This window comes from Neolamprologus brichardi, chromosome 3 (assembly GCF_056152115.1).
Source record: "Neolamprologus brichardi isolate AB-2024 chromosome 3, ASM5615211v1, whole genome shotgun sequence".
Classification (NCBI taxonomy): domain Eukaryota; kingdom Metazoa; phylum Chordata; class Actinopteri; order Cichliformes; family Cichlidae; genus Neolamprologus; species Neolamprologus brichardi.
The window spans coordinates 22,528,835-22,554,838 of record NC_142106.1 but is presented as its reverse complement, the minus strand read 5'-3'; the positions used below and the strand labels follow the sequence as shown (position 1 = coordinate 22,554,838).

Below are 26,004 nucleotides of genomic sequence, written 5' to 3'. Positions count from 1 at the left end.
AAAAGTGGCCTATACTTTGTTGTTACTTTGTTTGTTGTCCTGTAACTCATAACTCAATCATAACCTTTAAAATGCTTAAAAATTATTTTAAAACAAGTGATATGAGGGAGGTTTGATCCACAGTTGGCCTTCTGTCACTCACTGACATCTGTATACCTACACTTTTACTCTTTTGGCTTAATTAATTGATTAATTAATGACTCTTTTTGAAACATAATGTCACATTAATAATCTGTGACTGTATCAGGATTTCTTTTCCACGCCTACACTCTGTGGTTGTGGTGAACTAGAGTGAGCAGTCCTGGCAACGAGTGGCACCTCTGATCTACAGACAGTCTTTGGACTCAGTGCTCTGAGGTGCAGTTTTTAGTTTCATCCAACAGAGGGAGACCTGCACCAACCGAAAGTTCTGCCAGGCTTCACCTGTTATGCAACGCTGAACAGATGATGGACATCTATCCCTCCCTCCGTTCTTTCTTCCTTGTGAGACTAGCAGAGCTACTCATTGCCTCACATCTGTATTGATACTGAGCTGCCTGTGTTATGACCTTTGACCTCTGATCTCCATTTCCATGTAAATAATGGATTGCATGCAGTTATGGGAACTATCAGATGTGCTCTTGGCTTATCATCCACCTGTGCCTGTGGATGTGATGCTCGTGGTGCACATGTGCAGACATTTGATTGGCTCGCGGTCACTGGACATTTAGCGATTTAGCCAATAGCTTCATGCCAGCCACACGCAACTTAATGTGTGTACATGTGTGTCAGACCAGATGCTCGTAGGGAGCTAGAGAATAATTAAATTGAGTTGTTAAAAAAGAGCATTTTTCTTCTGCGTATCCATTTCAGTGTTGAGGTCGGGCTGGAAACAGTTATAATATCCATCCATCACTTCAGTTGTAGTTTTTGTTCATTTGGCCCAATTGGCCAACACAGCAAGCACGAAGAGGTATTTAGGAACATGCTTGTTGAGTCTGGGAAGTCTGCATGACTGTGAATGTGTCCCAGATGTATTGTGTTTGTCTTAAAGTACTCTGTTTTGAATGTTTTGCACAATTTGCCCTGACAAATGTGTGTCCACATGAAGTAAAAGTAACAACAAGAAAACTAGAACTGAACATTAAAGGATAAAATTGAACTGAAATCAGCAAATGTGGGGTAAACACTAACCGGAACGATTTTCTGAAAACAAAAAAACTGAAATTAAAATCACAAAAATCTCAAAATTGCAAAAAATTTGTTTGGTAAACAGGGTTCAGATTCCTGTTTGTGATGGGCAGCCAATCAGAAGAGAGCTAAAAAGAGGAAAACAGCTTGTTTCGGACAGAGACTGAAGAGAGAGGCTGAACAAAGGCCCAGTGAAAGACAAATAGGAGCTATTTTGAATGGTTAATTATGTAAAGCCATAGTCCTTGGATAAAAATCCAAAGCTGTTAATGAACAGAATAGCTCTACTTCAAACTCTAATTGCTGCTAATTAAAAACAGTTTTGTTAGGAGAAAAAGCTTGATGCAGATCCTGTTCTGCTCTGTTGTGTTGAAGAGAAAGCTGAGCCTCAAGGAAAAGCTGTTAGCTTACCTCAACTACGCAACAGCTACAGGCTGTGGGTACTGAAGAAAAGAACAAAATTCTCTCTGAAGTTTGTCTAGAGTCTTCTATAGAGATTGGGTGAGGCGTTTGGTCATTTCAGAGGGGCTGAGGGCAGAAGCACTGCATCTCCACAGTGAAAGGAGCAAGATAAGGCGGTTCAGGCATCTGATTAAGATGCTTCCCAGACTTCTCTTACTGGGGTAGTGGTTTCAAGTAACTGGGCACATACTCCGGGGTTGAAGCCAGGACATGCTGAAGAGGTTATGTCTCTCAGGTGAAGAAGGAACACTGCTGTCTCTGTCACCTTAGAAGAGCTAGAAGAGGTTGAGGGAGAGAGGGACCAGATGGACATTGTCTAATTAACCAAATATTTATATAATCCTGTTACACTTTTAACATCCCTTAACTACAATAAAAGTGTGGGCCACAAATTCAAAGAAAAACGTGTCTCATTTGTCTGAATTCACTTATAGGGCCAATAACTTTGCACTTCCTTTTGTAGAATCTTTAATTAAATTTTTTGGCAAAATCTCAAATTGGGCTGCTCAGACGTGATGCTCTGTTGCTTTATGTTCGTTTTGTTTTTGGGTTGTTTTTTTTTTTGTCTTTTGGACCTTTGGTTGCATAAAACAAGATATTTAAAGAGTTTATCTGGAACTGTGAGAACCTGAAATTAGGGCTGAGTGATATGGCCTTAAATCTATATTGCGGTATAATTTGAAGCAAGTGGAGTAACAATATATATCGTGGTATATTATTTTCTTATGTATACCGTATTTTCCGCACTATAAGGTGCACTTAAAATCCTGTAATTAAAAAAAAAACAAAAAATGACAGTGTGCCTTATAATCCGGTGTGCCTTATGTATGAATTCTGGTTGTGCTTACTGACCTCGAAACGATTTTATGTGGTACACGGCACTCAAAAACCTGTTAAAAAATGTTTTAGTACAACTTTGGTAAGCTACGAAGCCACACCACTTGATGGATTGTCAGAGCATTACAGCTACCGTGATCAGGAGCCTTGGAGTAATCTGGGTCAAAAACTCCATCCATTTCAGGTCCCAAAGTCAAACGAACCCTGCAGCATCACTGAGAGTTAAAAATTGTCTAAATTCTTTCATCTTTAATAAAATGATCAGCGTTGCTGCTTTACCAGGTGTAACAATTAAGTTTAACATCCAGGCATCCATGAAAACAGAATTTATTAAATTCAACGGAGTTAGAAGTAATCAGGAAGTTAGCTCGCTAGTTTCTACCTAAACATTTCATACCATGTTCTGACTGAGAGATTTCTGAAAAAATTAAAACGTACAGCTCTGCTACCACTTCCAACATAAATGAAGACAGAAAACTAAACAGCAGTGATGTTTGTAGAGTTACTGAAGTTAGCTGGTATATAATGATGTGCTACATGTTAGCTAGCATCTCAGCTATGTTAGCATAATATAAACACAGTGAAGCTGAAGGATGAACGCAAACTTTTTTCCACTCGATAAAAATTAACAAGGGGGCTCCTAATGGTTAGGGACAAATGCCATTGCATGGCAGGATGCTGTAAACGGACCAAACTTCAGTCAGGAGAACAACTGAGATAATCCATCCACAATAGAAGGTTAGTTATTAATATACTGCAACAGCATGGGAATAGAGCAGCTGCGAGATAATTCAGCACTAATGAATCAATGGTAGGGAAGTGGAGGAAGCGCTGTTTTTGGCTTTCCTCATATTCCAAAAGTGCTTCGTCTCTTTGCTATTACTGTTGCCCGGCATAATTTGCAGATGATATTGCTTGCAGCCGCTGCCATGCTTTCGACTAAAACAGGCGCAGCTTGATGACACCATCAAAATCTCTACCGTTGGCAAAATTCATATCATTTCTACCGTATACCATTTATACTGCCCACCCCCTATTTGGAATTGAAATTTTCAAGATTTCCACCAAACAAAGAACAAACAACAGGCCAAAAATAAAACCAATTACTTTCAGTAGACAGCAGAAAAATTACTGCAGCCACACAAAAGGAACACTTGAGCATTTCGCTGGTGTGAAGTGTTGACAGGAAGAAGTTAGACGCAGATGTTATGGCGCTCTACCGTTTAAGCTGCTGGATGAGGAGAGATGATTGGATGGATGGATGGATACTGGATTTGCACTGCATCCAAATGATAATTGTAAATGTTTCTTAAAGAATAATTTATGATTTTTTTTTGTTTCTGTAACCCCCAGAGGACCTCAGTACGTTCCCTGAGGAACTCCTGTACTTCAAGTTCATAAACTTTCTAAACTCCCCAGCTCCCTTGCAGGACTTTAACAGAATTTATCTGTAGAGGTGTATCTATGTGTGCATATGTTGTCTGTCTGTGTGCCTGAATGTTTCTGACTGCATATCTGAAAGTGTGTGTAAAAGAGAGAGAGAGAGAGAAAGAGCTGCACAGTGAGATGAGAGCGTTTGTCAGTGGTTCAATAATAGTCCAGTTTTTCTGAGAGGTGCTTCAGTGTACTGCTGCCTGCCAAAAGGACAGCCAGTTTCTCATTGCACAATGCGCGCGCGCACTCACACACTCACAGATCACTGTGTGTCTCATAGCAGAACTTGACACTGAGTTGGTGGAGGGGAGGTTGATGTAGAGAGAGGGAGAGAGAGAGAAAAGAAAGAAAAAAGAGAGATGAAAGCTGGTTTTTATTCAGCGGTGCAGCCCACACAGCGGGCAAGCGAGGGCTTTGTTAAAAAAACTCATCTCTCTCTACTGCTCTCCTTTCTGGCTGTTCCTTGAATAAAAATATTAATACATTTAGATTACATGACACATTGCTGAAAAGCTCTCTCGCTCTCAGCATGTACAGAGAAAAAGAGCACAAAAAGAAACAGGTTTTATCAGTTTAGATCCAATTCGCACACATACAAACACTAAAGTGAAACAAGTGACACCAATCTGACCCCTGAAAGCATCTCCGATAAGAGAAACAACAGAGCGAATTGTGAGCAGAGGCTTTGTAACTGAACAAAAAGTGTTTTCATGAAAAGTTGCATTGAAAGTTTTTCTGCTGTTTTACTCTGATCACTGATTTTACATACCGGGGAAAAAAAGCTCACTAAAAGGCAGTATATTGGGTCATTACAGGCAAAAACAACAACAACAAGAACAAAAGAGAAAACGGGTCTAGGAAAGAGGATGGTATTCAGAAGAAAAACTGTCGGCAGAGGAAGATTTAAATAATCAAACCTGTTCAAAGTCAAGCGATGCAAATTTTAGAACCACCCCCCCCCCAAAAAAAAAAAAACAAAAACAAAAAACTAAACAAAGACCTTGTTTTATCAGTTTCTTCCACCTGGTTATTATATTAAATCATGTAATCCTCCTTTTTTCTCATAAATTCTGCTTCTCTTAATTTTTCCCTCTCCCCCTGCTTCCAGAATAGGTTAACCAGAACCCAACAAAGTAAATGTGAGACAAACACAAAGTTTGTGCGGAACAAGGAACAAGGCCACATTACTTGAAAAAAATTAAAGGACCCTTTAGAAAACACATCAGATCTCATTTGAGAAAAGAGAATCACGCTGGACAAGTAGTTATATGGACTGGATCATTTATTAGGATCTTACTGGTGGAAATGAAAATTATCAACCTGAAGAGGGCTGAATTCAAAGGCACCCTGAAAATCAGAGAGAAAAATGATGTGGCAGGCTAGTCCGTTTTCCCAAAATTTCATTGCAGCAACTCAAAATCATACTGAGTAATCCGTCTGTTCGGGCTCTGTGTGCTTGTATGTGTGCTCCTAATTAGATGACGGATGGTGTCCTTGGGGATCTCCTTCTAGATCTGGACCAGGGGATCACCGAGCTCCTGGACAGCCTTAACTGCAATCTGGTAGCGTTGGATGGGCTGGAACATAATGTCCCAGGAGTCGATCTGTTGGGTTTAGGTCACGAGAGTGTTTGGACAGTCAATGGAATCAACTCCTTGCAACATCCTCCACGAACTGCCTGCATACTCTTTCCTCATGAGGCCCGACATTGACATGAATCAAGAGGAACTCAGGACCCACTGCACCAGCATAGGGGCTTACTATGGGTCCAGGATATTATCCTGATACCTAATGTCTGTCCGGGTGCCATGGCCTAGCCTGAAGAGGCTAGTCCATGGATATGACTCCTCAGCCATCAGTAATCCACTAACAAACCTGTCATGGTAAACAATATAACAGGCAGTATATAATGTTCTCTATGACTTCTTTGAGATCTGTTCACATCTGTCACATGTGCTCAGGGTGAACCTGCTCTCATCTGTGAGAAGCACAGGTGGACCTGCCAATTCCGGTATTCTATAGTAAATGCCAATCTGGCTCAACGGTGCCTGTAAGGATGCTGGGAGACCACCTTCATGAAGTCTGTTTGTTTGGTCAGAGGTCATTTTGTAGCTCTGCCTGTCCTCATCCTGTCCTGGTCCTGCTGGTGGGTTAAGGACCTTCTACAGTTCTGGATGGTTCGCCTAAAGTAACTGCCCTTCTCCCAGAAACTCCTTCGCCTTCAAACTTTCTAGCAATTGGAGGAGTTGGAACATCTGTGCAACCTGTGTAGGGTCAAGGTATCACTTCGCGCTACTGCATGAGGTGGTAATCAGTTTCAGTTTGCTACTGTGGCCAAATGCAAACTAAGACTGATTAACAACTGCCTCTGCAACTTAACAGACCAGGTCAATATCCCAGAAGTTTATCCAACTGGATGCTATATTCTACTATACTCTGAAGTGTTCCTTCAATGTTTTTGAGAGGGTAAGTCATATGTATTGTGACTATAAAGGAAATGTGATGTAGGTGATGGAGCTGCTGGGACAGAACCAGGAGGAGGCAGCCCACATGACGTCCACTTGCTAATGTAAAGGAGTTTTATTGCCATCACATGGACCCTGTGAGTTTAAAGACCAGCCATGATGCATCTCCGTGTCGGTGTAAAATCAGCTTTAGATTGTGTTTTTTATACTTCTATTCGGAGGAGGATATTGGTTTATAGTAATAGTCAGTTTAGTGTAGTGGTTAATACATTTGCCAAACACACAAAAGCTCCCTGATTCAAGATTGGGAGGAGACAAACCTCTGGGAGGGCTGCATAAGGAAGGCCGTAGGGTGTAAAAGTCTGTGCTAAATCAAATATATTGGATCCATCCACTACTGTGACGCTGTGTGAATATAAGAGGGGAGCCAAAAAAAAGCTGTTTTCAAATGAGGTGGCGGTTACATTTTAACTGTGTGTATCCATGTTAACAAGCGTCAGTCTGCCATGATGACTCGTACAGAAAAATGAAATTAAAAAGTGTTTCCTTCATCTTGTCTGTATCGACATGAGCTGTGAATGACTGACATTAACAGTAGTTCAGTCTCTCCTTGTTGTGCTCTCAGTAATCTACAAGTAGAATATAATTGGTTGTAAACATAATAGTTTACAACCATTTATATCAAATAATCATTGAAAGTAGCCACTGAGGTCATAAAATCATCAGGAGAGTTTTCCTACTGCAGTCACATCAGCGAAAACAGTGGTTGGAGCCGGCAGCACAAGCAAAAATATTTGTCACTGTGTGCAGCAAACTATCAACAGCTTGCAATCTGTTGCTGTTCAAAAAGCAACTTTGCATTGAGACGGCAATAAAAAAGCAAGTCTGCTATCATTATCACTGTTTGTTTTAACACAGTGATCATCTGCTGTCTGATGAAAATCAAATACACATACACTAAATATTTACTTTAAGAGTTCAGCTTACAGATTTGAAACAGAGATTCAGAAATTGCCCCACAGCTGGTGACGTAGTTGCTGCAGGACGGCAATTAAACTGTAAATTGACAATAGTGCTTAGTAGCCTTGCTGTTACATAGGAATATAATCAGAATAAAACCAGTTGACTAGTAGTGTTGCAAAGTGGTTCAACATGTTTCTTCCTGTTAAAACAGAGTTTTTCCTTGCCACTGTTGCCAAGTGCTTGCTCACAGGGGGTCATTTGGCTATTGGGGTCTTTAGCTTACAGTATAAAGCACATTAAATGTTGTTGTAATTTAGTGCTAAATAAATAAAACTGCACTGCACTCAGTGGAGACAGACTCAGATTAACTGCAATTGTCAGCAATCTCCCAACAACCAGGCAACCTGTGCAACTGACTTAATTGAAACTGGTCACCTGCAGGTGAACTGGTTTTGTTCAGATACCTACAACTAGTGGCTGAATGCGGAAAACTTCAATGTACCGGATGACCATTGATTTTTTTCCTAGTTGCTAGGAGATTGTCATTTTATTTTTACTCTAGTGCAGAGATGTCAAACTAATTTCACATCGTGGGCCACATACAGTCCACTTTGATCTCTAAGATAAAGACATGCAATTTCATCAGAATATCTCAGTTTTCCTACATGATAAAGAAATCCCGCTGGAGTAAATAAAATCTCTCAGCATGGTTCCTTCAGCTTACACTGTAAGAAATAAATGACAGAAAATACACTGGTACTGGTAGCTGGTTGGTCAGACTTTCTAGTCATTATATAACACAAAGTTCCTGAAAATGCCCATTTTTGTGGATCCATCGTAAAAACACAGATATTTCTACAATAGATTGTGAAAAACTTTCATATAAATGTTTATTTATTACTTAATTACTTTGATGTAGTCAGTGGCCATGGGGGAGGTCTTTATCAGCAGCAAAAACTCAAGAAAATATTGTTGTACATGTAAAAGTTAAGCCCACCTTTAAATCTTTAAAACAAACCACCCAGTGGGGTAAATTGGAGTTTTTGCTGGGCTGATTCTGGCCCCCAGGCCTTATGTTTGATACGCCTGGTCTAGTGGGACTGGGCCATTACTTTAGAATTAGAAACTAGATTAGAAATATTGTTTAAATTCTTCACTTTCAAACCTGAAAAGTGGCTAAAATGCCTTTTTTGTAAGGCATTTCAGCTGAAATATTATACATTCTGACAAATTAATTGTAGTTGGTTGAAATCATAACACAATATAGCGTGAAGAATTATAAATGAATAAATACAATTTTTTTTAAAAGCCCCACACGTGGCTTTTAGTGCAATACCACTGAATATGCAAAAATAAATGAAAAGCACTTTGACAGCACTGTGCGCTCCATTAACAACTCCCACCTCTTACATAAGGAAGTCAGCTCCTCTTGATCTAATTTACATGGCTCAGCCAGGTTATATTTGGCATTAGAAACCACACCTGAGTCTTTTATGGTGAGCGGGTTTCTTACGACTCGCTGCACCCGTTCTGTCAGGAGAAAAGTCATGCAGTCAGGCACCTCGAAACACCCGACAGGATGTCAATTAAATCTCAGAGTGAGTCCTCCTCGTCTCCAAGCGCCTCTAAAAATAACCAGAGCCACGGCGCCAGAACAGACAAAACAAGTGTTCCTGTTAAAAGTGCCTTTTGTGAGTGCACATTTAAACTCACAGCTGGCTTTACAGACTCGCGGCAGGTGTTTGGGTCCCAATCGCTGCCGTAGCTTCGGTTCTTTGATCTTCTCAGTCTCTTCTCTGGTTACATCAATTCAATTAAGCCCTCATCATCCTCTGCAGAATCTCTCAGAACTACTCTTCATATTTCTGTTCTTTCGCCATCAAAGATGATGTTTACACTTGTTTTTGCAATTCTGTGAAGATAATTTGGAAGAAAAAAGAATAAGTACCTCTAATTTCTATTTTAGCAGATTTTGAATGGTAACAGGAAGGGGTGACAGAATGAGTGAGAAAGCATGAATCATTCTATAAACTTTGTATAATATTTTTGTTCCCAGTGGTGGAATTACATATCTTTAAGGCTTCTATTTTGGCTGCAAAATAGATAACTTGCAGTTAATCAGAGCTCCAATGCGGATTTAATGATTGAGAATCAAATGTCTCACAATTTCAGGTGGTTTTCAAATTCAAGTTTGACCCTTACGTCCTTTCCTGTGGGATAACTGAAAAGGAAAAAAGTCTCAGACACAGGTTAAAGTCAAAGAAACAGCCCGGCCACAGCCCAGTTTTCTAAGGATGCCTTTATTAAAGAGTCAACAACGTGCGCTAGCCGTCCGGTTCTAGAAAAATAACACAGTCATACATTCATCCAAGTGGAAATCCATAAAAACAAAGAAAAGAAGAAAAAAAACGAAACAAGGACAGGTTTCTTATTCTTAAAGCTCAAAATCCCTTTAGAAGGTGAGAGGGGAACCTGAATGATATACTCATATATTGTATGTGTACTGTGTGTACCTGTTTGTCACTGTGTGTGCATGTGAGAAAGTGCTTGTGTGATGAGTGGCAGCAGCAACCGCTGTGACACGTGCAGGAAACTGATTATTGATTGATGCAGGAAACTGGAGACAGTTTTAGTGTTAATGCTCATTTCTATTTAGCCAGATAGTCCAGTGACTAACTGGTGACCTGCCCCTAGTCCCACTCTGTGACAACCAGGATAGACCCCAATATCACCATCACTCTTAGTTAGATAAGTGGACTGATGTATGGAAGTCCTGATATTAGTGTAAAACAACTCATTGCCTTCAGTCACTGGCTTTTATGTGCATACAGACAGGAAGGGAACAGCAGCAGTGGGGTGACCAGAGACTTCTGGCAATGACAGGGGACAAAAAAACAAAAACTAAGTACCTGCTATCTGGTGACAAGAACAAGGTGAGCACTTTAATTTAACTAATTTTAACTTTGAGGCAATTGAAGTAACTCTAATGAGAGTGAAGGATACTAATGAATGACATATGATTGGTTGAGAAAATGCATGAGAGTTACCCACAAAACTACAGGCTGATATGTTCATAAGCAGCCAAACTCGTGGCTGTTGAGCAGTTTGGCAGAAACTTCCTGTTAACTATGCTTTTTGTCAATCTAAATGAAAACACCTTACTGTGGGAATGCACATCATTCCAGTATGAAGCGCAGAGCACTGACTATCTTCCAAGTGTGGCACTTGTCAAATCTCAAATGTGATCAGTCAACACACTTGAGATTTGTGGAAAACCGAAATCTTGCCCTTTCCTTTTTCCCTTGATTATAGTTAGCCACTCTGTTTTATTTTAAGCTACGTTTATAGTGCCTTTTGGTTAGCTTTACTTTCCAATAGTCTCCACTCTACCCTGATTACCCTTCTGTGTATATTTAGTTCCAGTCTCCCTTTGTCTTTTGTTAGATCTTATGTCAGCATTCTTCTTCTTGTTTCTTGGCCTCGTGCCCTTTTGTAACTTTCTGAATCTGACCTCAATAAGAGGTCAACTTTTATTTGTTAACTCAACCGTTTTTTAGTCATGCTTTTTCTTATAAATCTTGACATTAGAGCTAATTTTAATATGAAAATCTAAATGCCCAACAACTCTAAAATGTGTAATTTTGCCACATATAACTCAGAAACTTGCTATATAGTGACCATAAATTTGACCAATAGCAACTTTTCTTAAAACGGCTCTTTACTGGTCTTTATGTATAGTACCTTTATTTTGAAGCACATTTTTGAATGGTAATAATGGACAAACATGTGCCCTGTGTTAATGTGATTAAAAAATGTCTCTTCCTTTACACAAACACACTATGATGGCCTGTAATAGAAAACAAGGGACAAACTGCATTAAAATATGAATGGAGCCACTGTGACATTACTCACTGGACTTCACATTTTACACCATGCTGGGGGTTTTTGAGCCAGGAGAGGGGCGGTGAACCCTAAAATCTCACGTCCTAAACCTGTAGTGCAAACTTCTTGGAGCAATCTATATTATGTGAGATGCTTCTGTTTCAAGGCACCGACTGCACAGGCACAGAGAGATCCAGTCTACTGATTTCAATTAGTGCGAGTGAGATTTTGCAGGCAGGGAGTGGTCTACAAAATCTCACCTAACTCCTGTGCCCAGATTGATGAGTTACAAAATAACTAACCCTCTATACTCTTGTTAAGAATCATTACAAACCCATTTTTTTCATTCTGGGCTGTAAACCAGCTTTTTAATGCTATAGTATTTTTAACATAGAAGTCTATCTTTGGATTCAGCCTCAAGTGGCTGTCGGAGGAACTGCATTTTTTAGCACTTCGTGTAATTTTATTAGCCTCGGAGGTTGCTGCTTGAGACAAGGCTGATTCACATTCGACCAGGGTTATTAAAGTGGACTGGAGGCTGCGGCTGCCTCAAGCAATTCACAGTCAAACCTGCAGCTGGTCAGTGGTCATGTGAGTGAATAATGCATAAGATGAATCACACCTCTCCTCCCATCCTTACCACTGCTTGATTTCTATTTTTATACCCCACAGTGTATCACTGCATGCCCACTTAGAACATATATCCTCTTCAATAACGCTCTGCTTGTTTCTCTATATCTCAGCCTCTCTATCTCATGGACCGGCACATGTCTGTATCTCTAGCTTTGTGAGGACACTCTTCATGTGATTATGACAACTAAATGCCACTTCAAATTCAAAAACCAACCAGGTTTTACTCTAAACCCTAAAATCAACATTAACCCTCATCAGAGCTGTCAAAATTCCCTCAACTTCAACAAATGTCCCAAAACTCCCAAACTTGGTCCTCACAATGACACAATTTGAGATATAAACACACACCGACTAACCAAGTCAATACCTATTAATCAGGAGCAAAACAGAATCTAATTATGGATTCTGGCTGGATCAATTACACCATGGCCACACACACACACACACACACTCACACTCTGGAGAACAGACAGGCATTACTGATATTGATCTACCACAGTGATTGATTATTAATGCTCTGCCAAATGGTACGTGCGGCCTGTTGAGTCTGGTGTGGTGTGATCTGAAATCTTTTAAGGGCAGCACACACATGACTGCAGTGACTTTATCTAATTATCAATGCTCCTCTGCGAGTGTCTTCACTCAGACATTACATTTCAAAATAAAAGCCTTCGATTGGTGCAACAATGACAGCAATGTTGCAATTTTATTGTGTTGTGGTAAGTAATAGTCAGAATTTCAGTGGACATGGAAGCCTGACTGATTATGAGACCTGAACAGTCCTGATTATGGGGTGGTGTCATGCAGGCTGGTTGCCATGGTAACAGAGGATCCTGTTTTGTTTGTTTTTTTAAATCTTTCCACTTCTCTTTCTGGGTGCTGACCTTTTCAATTTTATTTTTCCTCGCTTTTAATTTTATTAAATTTTTTGTTTTAAATGTAAAATCTTTTCAGAGTTGGCTGGGGATGATATTGGTGAAGCATAGTGACAGATGGAGGGCAGGTTCGTTTTATGAACAAACCGTGTTTAGTGCTTTTGCAAATGTGTTAACTGGTGATCTAGCAATCCATGCACTTGTCTAAATGTGTTCCAAAAAGTATATAAATATATACGGATAGCAATGGCCAGTATTAAATTATATTCTGCTCTGTTTCCTTTTGTCCTCCTGTGTCTTTCCACAGGAGAACACTGCCTGCTTTACTTAAGCTACAGTACGTTTATGTTTCTAGTGCCTTGTGTTTAGTTTTGCTTTTAAGGTGTCTCCACTCTGCCCTGATTACCCTTCTGTGTATCCATCATCACATTTTCCCTTTATATGTTGCACCCTCCACATAACAGCGGGGTGCAAGATGCTAGCAGGTAGGGCATACATGGAACACCAAGTGGCCATCTTGTATACAGAAACATCTGTGGCGAGTATGGGCTGGACATCCCAGGGTCAAAATGGGAGACGCCCCCTAGGATGGTTGAGAATGATCAAGCTAAGATCCTCTGAGAACCAGATAAGAACAGAGAAACTGGTGATGGCTAGCCAACCAGACAGAGTAGTGGGGAACGTGGCAATAACGAATGACAATAACATCAGGAAGAAGCAACATGAGAAGCTGGTGAAGTACCAGGGGCTCAGAGAACAGCTCGGGAAGATGTGGTGGGTGAAGGTAATAGTGATTACGGACTAATCACCTGTAGCAGAACACAGCACTGCAGATGTTTTATGCTCCATGATATTTCACTGATATTTGTTTTTCTTCTGTTATTGTTGCATCTCCTTTCTGTTACACGTTTAGCTACACTTTGAGTTTAATTCTCATCGGAGCACTAGGTGCAGTGACTCCGTGACATCTTTCCAGAACAGCGCAGTCCTAGGGACAGCAAAGATACTGTCCATGACCCTCAAGCTCTCAGGCCTCTGGTAGAGGACCTGAGCTTGAAGGATAAAGACTGCCCGGAGGGGAATTTGTTTTTTTTTTTATATCAAGATGGCAATGGGCAAGAAGCTAAAGTGGAGGCTGTATGGTTGAAATGAAAATCAGCTGTGATATTTCCAGTTCTGAGCATTTGTCAGTTTATCTAAATTCTAAAATTCACCACAGTGTCAAGTTAAAGTCAAGAGTCGCCCCTGAACAGTTTCACCTTGTTCTTGCTTCTCTTTGTGCATTTAAGCCCAGTTCCAGCTCTGCCCCTACAGTTTTGGTAAATGAACTGGTTCTTTTCTACTTTACCTGAGCACTCAAAGCGCTTTATACATCTTGTCTCATTCACTCATTCACACAAGCACTGGATGGCCAGCTTTTTCACACAAATTCATGATCGATGGATGCATCGGAGAACAACTAGGCGTTAGCATCTTGCCCAAGGATATTTGGCATATTTGCAGCCAAGGATTGAACCACCAACTTTCCGATTAGAGTAGATGATCTGCTCGACCTCCTGCGTTACAGCCACCCCATTTCTCCTTTTAACTCATTAGTGGAAGCAGCCTATAAAGCCCCCCCACACAGAGTATACTAATTGGACTCCCTGAAGGTGCTGCACCTATTTTGTGTGGTTGAAACGCCACCCAATTGGATGCAAGTTTGTTGCAGATATAAACAAAATCAATCCGTGTGTGTGTATATATATATATATATATATATATATATATATATATATATATATAAAAGAATGGTCTCCCTTTTTGAATCTTCTCTATGCATTTGACCCAAAACCGGTAACGGCAGATGGCTGCCCTTCCCTGAGTCTGGTTCAGTTGGAGGTCTGTTCCTACTAAAAGTGACTTGGCCCCTTCATAACATTGACAAGTGGTCCAATTAGGGGGTCGTCCAATTTCTGGGGTTTTCTATCTAATACTGTAGGTTCTTTACAGGAAAGAGCGGTTTGAGTTCACTGTTGTTGTCGATTTGTGATATCTAAATCACATTAAACTGAACTGAAGGGAAGCTGGATCTGCAGGAACACCTGAATGAATCTGAAACAGCATAGGCAGGTTATGGACATGACGGCATCCACCCATCAGAGAGGTGTATAAGTTGCTGCAGTTGCTGATTATAAATTGCTGTGACCATCTTTAGAATTGCAGCTGCAATATTTACCCTAACTTTTAATAAGGAGACCCTTGAGCAGCCATAAGTACGACTCCACGTGGAGTGTAGCGGCCTTTGTTTATGTTCTCCTTTCAGTCTTTATCAGATTGTCTACATCACCCCTCAACTCCTCAGCTGAATCTCTCTCACGGCGCCGACCCTGGGTTGTTCCTTAGTTTAGATTTGTCCTTTCTGTTGTGTTTAGTTTGAATGTCAAGATTTGTTTAATAAAATGCACCTCTACTTGTGCCCTCCTTTTCCTCCGGGTTCTCATTTTCACTGCAGATCATCCAGAGCTTTACTTACTCCACTGATGCAATCATTGATGCTAATTATCACTTTAAGGAGCATTTTTAGAAGCTATTACATTTCTTAAACTCCTTCCTGCTCAGCATAAGTCCAGTCTGCGAGCCAGCCGATCAAAACATCGATTTATTAAATGCCTGAAGCCTCACACAAGATCAAAAGATTATTCAAATATTAAGCCACATTTTTCTAATATCCTGATGCATTAGAGCTGGATTAATTGATTTTCTCTGGGCTACTTGAGGTTAGTGCAACAACCTGAAAACACACCACTGATGTATTATCACTTTTTAGCATTTTCACGGGGAGTGTGTGTGCAGTCATTTTCACACCCGCCAGACAAATAGCAACTTTTTCTACCAATAACTACGCAAATCATATTGCACAGTCATTCCTATTGACTGGTGTAGCTTTAAGACTTTGTGAGCATGAGGGCAGACTCAAAGATTTTAGATTTGTCATTTGCACAACTTTACCACCTATAAATCTTTATGCACCTTCGATCTACAAATTTCACAATGCTCATCTCCCCCTCATTTGGTCAGGTAGGACTTCATGAGATGAGTGTTGCAATGATACAGACAAGGTTAAAGATGGAAATTATTTCAAAACAAAGAGCTAAAAGAAGCAAAAATTTGTCTGAAATGTGAAGCAACTATCTTCGCAGTCTTAGATCGGCATTCTTTTTAATCACCAGCAGGGGGCGATACTACAAAAAAAAAATAAATCTTCAACCCTATAGAAGCCAATGGGGTAAACAGTCCTTGGTCTTGACTTCTGCAAACCTTTCCTGATGAATCCTGATGTGCTCACTCACTTCAGGTCATACTAGATAAAACATTAAGTGCATTTTGTAAGTTCTGGGGAACCTAAGTTTCAAAGGGAGGGATTATGCATGGTAGTATATATAAGACATGTCAATCAGCCAATAAGCAGCCAGTTTCAGTGGGATTTCTATATTGCTTGTGACACCTGGTTCCAAAATATATAATGTCATCTGGGATTAATAAAGTATTCTTATTCAAAACAGGACTTCAGACACTGGTGTGTGATGTCAGGTTAGCTATGTCCATCTTTTCCTGCCTCCCATATCATCTGCAATAATAACAGAATTAGTTTTCATGTCATATTGTATCATTTCAACAACGAGACAATTGGCAGTTTTAAGTTATTTTAATTGTTGTTACACTAAAATCTTAAATAGTTATTTTGTACTTTTACTTCAAATTTCCAAGGAAATAATGCTTTTTTACTGATATTTCACTATACTGTGAAGTTTGTCATCAATAACATCAGCTCACTGGAAAGGAAAATGCCCTTCATTAACTTTTATAGATGCCTGCAAGCATAACATAATAGTCAATATTTTTTTCTATGTTGTCGGAAACAACATAGAAAACGTTCCCAAATAAAATATCATGAAATAATTTTGAGGCTATGTCACCTAACTTTCTTTGCCCTGACTGAAGGCCAGGTACTAATTTGCTCTTTATCACCGGCCTTTGAAGTGTGTATTTTAACAAAAAATGACACAACATTTAGCATATTTAACATTTAAATATGCTAAACATCTCGGGTAAACAACAAATTCTAAATTAGAAGTTGTACTTATTTTATCAGTGGTGTTTCTACGATACTCCCCCTTCAGTTCACATCACTGAGGGTCTTTTAAAGTAGTTTAGTCCAGCCTCTCAAGTGACCACAAAGTTAAATCAAGACATTTACTGGTGTATATTTTGCTCAGTCTCACCACCCTGGTGTTTGCTTTGGGCTTTGCTGGTCCCTTGTATATTTTTAACTGGCCTGAGACAAAGCTCAAAGCAGTCTACATCTGCACAAATAATTACGATTAGTAACTAAAGTTTAAAATTAAATTGTGTGGTAAAGTAGAGAAGGCTGCTGTCAGCTTTTAGCAAAGATGAAAGACTTAAAGATCGCTATATCGCTGTTTGTCTGCAGTGCTGGAATCAGTTTTACAAACCACTTTTGGAAGGGAGCAGGAAAAATGTTGCTCTTCTTCATGTTTAAGGTGTCATGAGGATTCATTGAAAAGCTTCTGATTACATGATTACAGTAAGTATCACTGCTGTTGTCAGCCTTATAAAAAATAAAAAATGCTGTCGCTCCCCCTGGGTTCACGGTCTCTGTGCTGCCTCTCTGTTGCTTGCTTTGAGTTTATCAGAGAGGAGAGTTCTGCCATAAATTACAGCCCTGCGTGGCAACTTCACTGTTCTTCTTCACTGACATTCATCTTCACTTGCTGTGTTTACAAGCTTTTCATTGATAAAAATAACGGCGATCTGGGCTGAATCCTAAAATACGAATCCACTAAGAACTATGTCTCTTTCATGGGCTTCATGCACTTTCTTTAATGTGCAGATATAAAGCCTAACGGTTAGTGAGGTGAGGCTGGAACTGACGGGTGGAAACTCATTCACCTGCCCTGCTACTGAATCAGCTTCCAAAAGACTATTTTTTTTAAAGAGGCTTTGTGATATATACATATATCACAAATATACTGTAAAATAGTGTAAAAAACAGCATAGTTGGCAAACAGGAACTACTACAACTCATAGTGGGGCTGCTAACTTGTGCTGCTTTCTGGTGAAGCAGCGGAAACACTGATGTTGGTGGCAATACTCAACATGAATATTACGTTAGTGTGATTAAAAACATGAATGCATCATTTCCATGTATATCACTAGTCTGCATTCAGCCCAGTGTGTGTGAATGTTAGATAGAAAGCACTTGCATAGAAAAACCATAAAAAGCGCTTGTATGAATGGGTGAATGAAGCATGTTATGTAAAGCGCACTGAGTGCAATTACTAAAACTAAATTTCTGCCATGCTTTAAAGTGGCAACAGACAAATCCTCTTTTTTAATTTATCATTACAAGCTGACATTTTCATCTATAGGGCAGTAAAACATGACAGTGAAACACCATGGGTCCATTTTGCAACACTGCAGTCTGGAGATTGTTATTTCCATCTGCAGTCATTTGTATTTGCTGTTCTCAGACCAGCACAGAACAGAGCAGGTATCAGTAATAAACAATATGACATTGATTACATCAGACACATCAATTTAAGGAGGGGTTATGAGTGGACAGGGTTGCAAAGCAGCTTGCAGATGTACAGCAACTGTAGCCAGGCTAAAGCAGCTTAAATAGCACACACTATATAAGATCTGCCAATGGCATGCATAGCAAGGTATCAGCTGAACCACCAGCTGATGTGGCCGGACATTAAGACCAGCTGGTCTGCTGGGGTTGTGGTGGAGCCTGACTTCATGTTGTGCCTGAGTTTACTCTACCAAACAAAAAAATTAGTCTCCTTCAAAAACAACCGAAAAAGGGACAGAGTGAGAGTGATTAAAAAACAAAACTGACAAAACTAAACAAACAAAAATATCCATCAAATAATGGATTTAGCATAATAGAAGGTGCTGCAGCAGTCTGAAAGACAAACAAAGGCAATGCAAAGCAGAGGAGGATTTAGACTTCGTAGGCATGTAGAGCCTACGATGTAACCATGGCTGACGTGCTTGTGTGCTGCTGCATTATGTGTTGATTACAGCGTGGCCGTGTCCAGATGTTTCAGTGCCAGCAGATAGAAAAAAGGAACATTTTTCCCTCCTCGGTGTGCCCTCTTTGTTGCACTTTTTTTTTATTCGTTCGGAGTGAAATCATTTTTGTCCCACTCCTCCCACTGTACATTCCCTCACGTCTATTCTGATTGTTTCAACAATCTACCTCCAGGAATCTGCTGTCATTTGTGAATCCTTATATTGATGCTATGTTCATTGTTCCTTATACTAAGAGGATGATTGCTATTCTCTCACTGATAAATTCAAAAACTGCCGCGAAAAAGTAGCCGGAAATGCACGGGAGGAATCGACGGTACTGAACAGGCCAATCACAATAGGAGCTTCAGAGGTTACTCCTAGCAGACCTTGAAGGGCTAAAGAGTTAATGTGAAACCAAAGACATATCCAAATCCTAAATTGCGAAATGTTTGCTAATTCAAATGAAAAATAAAACATCCTTGTACTTTTAAGATCTGAGTTTATGAACAACCAACTGTGTTAATTTCTCACAAGTACTAAAATCAAACAGTATGAAAGCAGTTGTCACGTCATCCTCTGTTACTGGAATGTAAAGTAAGAAGACATTGATTTTTAAATACTAAATTGATGGGCTGGCACTGCTAAGCACTTAACTGCACACCTGCTGACCGAGCTCTGGCCGTGGCATTATGATTACAGGATGCACAGCGGTTGACGTCGTGACATTTTGGAATGCTGATTTATTGCTGCTCTGAGGCTTTCTACTGCCAGGACAGCTGCCTAACCAGAGGGCCTTTTTATGAAAAAAGAGGACAAGGACGAACAAAATGAATAAAACAGTCAAATAAGAAATAAGAGGAGGTGATGTCATCCTGCTGAGAGACCAACAAAAACAAGACCAATACTTTTAGCTGGCAGCTATTCATCACACAAGCTGATTTTTAAGTGTGTGAATGTGTGTGTGTGCTTGCATGTGTGTGTTGCAGGTAACGGTGTTTTTTCTTTTTTTCTTTTTTGATCAAACATGCATAATTTCTCTACTTCACCGCTGACAGTCGTATATTAACCAGAGTAAAATTCAACAGCCTCTGCTCATGCCAACCCTTTGAAGTCGCCTCACCAAGCGACTTCAAGAGAAAAAAAAAATCATGATGAAATTCTGGTGAAATTTCCCTTTTAAATAGATTTCCCAGATAGATAGAAAGGGAAACTCATCCCCATTTTAGTCCATCTGTTCCTCATTCAAGCATATCTATGTGCCTTCACTTATTTGCCTCATTTCCTCTCCCTCCATTCTCCAATCATTTCTCCTGCCTTTATTTCCCCTCACCTTGTTCTTCCTTCCTTAAAACGTCCCGCGTTTCTTAAGCTCTCTCTCCCACCCCCCATTTATCCATCCCTCCCCCCTCTTCCACACAATAAATATCTTATTATTATTCACCAGGTTAAAGTGTACTTATTAAGGAAGAGCTGAACGAGAAGCCAGGATATCGTAGGCAACTCAAATAGAAGCAAAGACAGTGTATAGAAACCAGAATAGTCCTCATTATTATTAATAGAAGTCTCTTATTATTATTACCGTTATTATTATTACTAGTATAATTGTTATTAGGATAAAATAAAGTTCCTTGGCCCTTGTTGATGCAGAGAGAGAGGGTGCAGGCTATTGACAGCAGAGCAAAGGTTCCATGCTGCTTCTGTTCATCCCAGTGATTCGGTCAAATTTAAATCCATTGTTCCATGGTTAAAGGGGACGTTATTCCGTGTGCGATCTCCTTCCATTCAGCTGAATGTAAAAGCGTAGTTCAATTCAAATTCCACTGGTTTTAAGATGATTTAATTCCATTTTTATTCCGATACAGATTCGAAGTTTGGTTAAAGGGAAAGAAACCATCATGTGAAACTTTCCAAACAGGGATATTTCCTTTTTGAAAAGTCACTTTGAATCCTTGTAATCCCATAATAACGATGTGTGTTTTAATCTTTCGGAAAAAAAAAAGTATGCTCCTTTTTAAATGAACTCCTTTGGTCTCATGGTGGCATTTGTGGAAAATGGCAGATGTATATAAAGACAGTTTGGCTTTGTGAAGGCTGTGAAGATCAGACAAAAAGACGAGGACTGCCATCGAGAGGGAGAAATAACTCCTAACAGACCTTCATCACAAAACAAGAAATCAATGTAATTTGTCCAAGAGCTTACACTTAGTATTTTAGTAGCTCAGGTATACTTTGCTCCATTTGGCAAAGTACTTATTTGGGATGATTGTAACCATCATCTTCCCCGACCCCTTTAATGCAGACCCCAGCATGTCAAAGCACCACAAAATTTTCAATGCAAAACCTGCCTCAAACTTTTCCCGTAATTTACTTTGTCCTCATTTACATCCTCATATTATTAATTAGATACTTTTACCCCAATAGGAAATTTATATTTCCTTCTCTTGTGTTTTATTCATAATTATTCATGAATATATATATATATATATATATATATATATATATATAGCCAATTTTAAATATGACATTGTGATATAATTTGGAAACTGTAATAGCAACAGTAAGAAAATGCTATGATCTTACAGAGTTTATATTTTGGCAGTTAAACATCTGCTGAATTGGATTCTAGCAATGAATGTTTCTTATGTATCCATGGATGAACGGACATGGATTTCTGTGACACTGAAGAAAACTTGATGATAAATGACATTTATCTGTGTTTAGCTAGCTAGCTAGGCTCTCTTGGAAATTCACTCAATGGTGAACTTTCCATCTTAAAAAATCCCAGACAATGTCAAACTGGTGATACTTCAAAATACTGGAATGTTCTCCAAACAGGTTTTATTGAGTTCTTGCAAGTAAGGTAAGTTAGCTCAATTAATAGCGACTTAACTCCAAAACTTTTAAGCAATGAGGTTCATGCGATAGCGAAAGGTGTGTGTGTGAACCCTGAAAAATCCCAGACAACGTCAAACTTGAGATACTTTGATTGTCTGGAATAAGTTTTCCAAATAGACATTTATGGACTTTTAACTGAGTTCTAGCAATTTATCTCCAGAATCTTCCAACAATAAAGTTCACATAATAGTGAAAGTGTCTGTTTAAACCCTGAAATATACCAGACAAACTGTCTCCATGAACATCTGCCACTTTAGGATGCCCTCTGTGGTGTTACCATGACGATCAAGTCAATCCTTAGAACCTGCTCCATTCTCGGGTGTGCTGCATTCTAGAATTCCAGAATCCCAAATCCATCCAGGTAAGTTCTAGAACGGATTCCACCAAATTCTCCGCCCTCTCTCTCTGTCTCTCTCCACCTCTGTATATATTCAGCCATTTTGCAAACAAACAAAAACAGTTTGGTAGTCCCTTTCTCCTATAGCTGTGTAGTGACAGAGTCCTCTATGACCTCGCAGCTGTCCTCGATGACATCATCGCAAGGTCCCACCCAACCGCCCATCATCATCACCCCTCCTCCTCCCCCTCCTCCATCCACGCTGCCATCACCCGATCCTCCCATGCCTCCACCCTGGAAAACGTCCTCACTGGAGTCCAGGAGGCGCGAGCTGGACTCAGACATGTTGGAAGCACAGTGCAGGGATTGGCAGGGGCAGGGGGGCGGGAGGGGCAGTGTCAAAAGCGAGTCTCGCCCATTCGTTCTCCGAGGAGAGAACGACGGGTTACTGATGTCAACAGAACGGCCCATCTCGTTCAGGTGAGTCTCGCTTCTGGTCACGTTGCTGAGTCCGAAGTCGGAGTGGCTGTGGCTCCCCAAGGGGCGGAGCAACCCGTCAGAGATGGTGTAGGAGACTGGGGACTGAACAGGCACAGGCATGGGTGGGGCTTTGCGTTTGGAGCGGGAGAACAGGTAGGAGAGGCGTTTGAAAGAGTCCGTCTTTGCACTCGGACCTGATAGGCGCTGCAGACGGCTCCTTGTACGAGCGAGTGATGATGAGAGCGCTGAAGAGAATGATGAAGATGACGACGGGACAACAGAGGTGGAGGATGGAGAGATGACGGTCGTCTTCAGCCCATTGCTCTTTGGTTTTCCCTCCTCTTCCTCCTCCTCTGTCCCCCATTCAATACCTTCCTCCAGCTCCTCCCCACCTACCCCCCTTTCTACCTGGGTCATTCCAGAAATAGAACGCACCAGTGCAGACACGCCGAGCGTTGGTGTCGGCTTTGTGTCGTCCTCTGCTGGAGTCATGAAGGTCACGCTCTTTGATCTCTGAACTCCCAAGCCTCCTCCGGTGCCTTCACCTGACTCGCTGTCGTCCTCAGAAGCCATGGCACCGTCATCTTTCGTTGTCTCACTGGAGGAGGAGTAGTTACGCCGAGGAGGACGCCGGTTCCCAAGGAGATCTAGGACCTCGTAGCGGAAACTGGAGATGTCTTGCTTCAGCTCCTAGAGATAGACATGAATTCATAATGTAAATCCTAAGGATATAACATTTCTTGCTATGAGAAGCTAAAATTGAGGTTTTAAAAAAGTAGCACTTCTACTTTTCATTCGGAGGGATGTACTGTTAATTCTAAATCCCTATATCAAAAAATATCTAATATCCAAAGGAAAACCAAGAAGGAAAAAACCACAGAAAGGGAAGGTGAGGGTGAGGAGGGTAAGTGGGAGAGATGAGGTTGATGACTGGCTGAGAGAGGGGAGGTGAACCATTAGTTTGTAGAAGCAAAGGGTGAAGAGGAGGGTGATGAAGAGAGGAAGATTAAGGTCAAGAGACATGCAAAAAGAGAGAAAAACAGAGTGGATAAATCCTGAAAGTGAGTGTAAAGAGACTGGGGTCGGTGGAGGGGAAATGACGAGAAGCAAACATTTATTCTCAGTTTAGTCTCAACTGCTTAACATAAAAGAACAGAAAATAAAGGTTTAACATGGACAAAATGAGTAAGTCTGTTAACACAACAGTATTAAAATATCAGAAGCTTCAGGGTTTACTCAAAGTTTCTTAAACTGTATAGCCACACATCTGACACCAAGTACTTCTGTACTGAAGATGACGGTGTAACAAGTGTTTATGTCAATGCTATTAGCTAGATAGCCTGCTAGCATTGGTACTGTACTGTACTAATGATATAGCTTCCTCCTGCTGATGGAAAATTTGTTGGTAAAACTGATGATGATCACAGCCGAGAAGTGACCAGCGTTCCAAACTCAACTTTTTTGACTGTTAATACATCATCTTGGGCAGTAAGATTGCAAGTCAGCAACAACATAGTACAACCCAACTTTGGGAGACACGAGTGGCAAGAAAGGGGTGAGATAAACTCACTGATGTCTCACACCCTGTACCCGGTATCACCTTTGCAAATATCCTATGACCAGAGGTGTGTTATATCTTGCAATACAACTGTAAAGAACAATTCCAGGTGGTAAGTACCACTTAGCACTGAGTTGTATTTGATTTTGGGGAATGATACTAGAGCACTTTCTTGTGGTTTTTGTCTTTAATGTCTGTAATTGCCATTGTGTGGCATTGTCAGCAAAATATAACGCTAGATCAATGGAGCAGCTAACTTTCTCTGAGTAAAGAAAGAAAGAAGAAAGAAGTGGAAACGTTATTCTTCACGGTCTTTAATAGGTCAAACCCTTAAAACCCTGGTTCTTCCACTTCCTACAAGGCACTCAGAAACATGAGACCATGAAATCATGATTTATTCTCCACACTTCCAATTTCCAAAGGACCTTGAGAGCCCTAGGACATACCCTGGTGTTTATTTGAACTGTCATTTCTTTTAAAATTGGTTTACAGTACTATCTAAATCTGTATAGCGACCCAGGCATTATGCGATATCTATATTTCTGTGTATTTTCATGGAACAGAGACAAATTAGATTAGTTTCTTCTGACTGAGAGTTCCATCATGTTGTTTGTTTGTATTTTTTTGCTTCAGGACATCTTTACTTTAAAACAACCGTTAACAGTTTGCATTTGTTTATACTCCAAATCTTTTGCTTATTTGTGTTACAAATTCTAATTGCTTTGAATTTCTCTTCATCATCCGTATGATGTGGTCTGATGATCTTCGTACCCAGTTTTCTTACATAATAGCTAGAGGCTGTGGATGGGAGGGGCCAAGCAATTATTTGTAGCTGTTTATTTAGTGTGTATATTATGTAATGTTGCTTTGTTCTTTTTAAATTGAGAACTTTAGGACATTTTTGGAAAATGGGATTCTACATCACAGATTAAACGAATTATATTCCTTAAATCAGTTGGTTTCTAGAAATGGATAAGCATTGAAGGGAAGGAATTTCCTCTCCCCTTTTCCCCCAAGAAGAAAGTAAAACAACTATTGGAAGATTTTCACTGTGTTGCTTAGCTCTGAAGCATCCACCAGGGAGGAGGGCTGATGTTTATTCCCATTCAGATCACGTGCATCGTGAATTTAGCCTGTAGCTTTAATACAGAAAATTACCATAAATGTCTGCATAAACATGCACTCTGTTTACTGTAACTCGCTGCTTGCTGCATTTTTCTCCTGCAAAACAGAGAGCAACGAGACCCAAATAACTCTGCTAAAAAAAAAAAATCCTTTTTGTCTGTCTCACCATATGGGATCCAAATGCTTCACTGGGGAGAGTAAAAGCTGACTTCAGCATGCACCTGATCTTAGCTACGTGTTTTTAAGCACACAAACGCACACTTTCTGCACAATTACAACTCTCGTATTCTACATTAATGCACACAGAAGTACACGAGCACACTCGGGGTGTGAACATTGATTGAGTATGATGTGCACCTGATGTTGTTTTTGCATTGAAAAACCCAGAGGAACTTTCCACTTCAAAGCCCAGGCTGGGCTCCAAGGGCTTCATGAGAAACAGACTCGGGAGGTAAAAGCAGCTCAGAATAATTTATGGCCCAGAATATTTTGGAAAGGCAAAGAAGCTCTCTTCAAGGGTTATTGACTTAATGGCTGGTATTGATGAGAGCTGTAGATTTGGGGAAGGAGGTGGTTATTAAAAATCTTTTGATAAATCTCAGTAGAGACGAAAAGCAGCTCTGCATCTGGTATCAGTGAAACCTGCACTATTATCACAGCACTAACATTCATAAACAGTTGCTGTGCTCTGTTTCTGCAGATTGGCCTGTGAAGCTTTTAATTATAGATTTGCTGCAAACCTGAAGAAAGATGGATTTTACACTCATTACTTACAGCATGTGAGAGGTGTTTTGTCTTTATTCTGAT

General features: G+C 40.2%; 1 protein-coding gene across 1 annotated transcript in view; it reads right to left on the bottom strand.

Moving 5' to 3' along the window:
- Positions 1–21,355: 21,355 nt before the first annotated feature.
- The window catches only part of trpc5a (transient receptor potential cation channel, subfamily C, member 5a), a 196,283-nt gene continuing 191,634 nt past the window's right edge, over positions 21,356–26,004 (bottom strand). Inside the window, exon 18 of the mRNA XM_006803430.2 lies at positions 21,356–23,204. Within this exon, the coding sequence (XP_006803493.1) occupies positions 22,176–23,204 (1,029 nt within the window). The 3' untranslated portion in view covers positions 21,356–22,175. The remainder of the gene's footprint in view (positions 23,205–26,004) is intronic.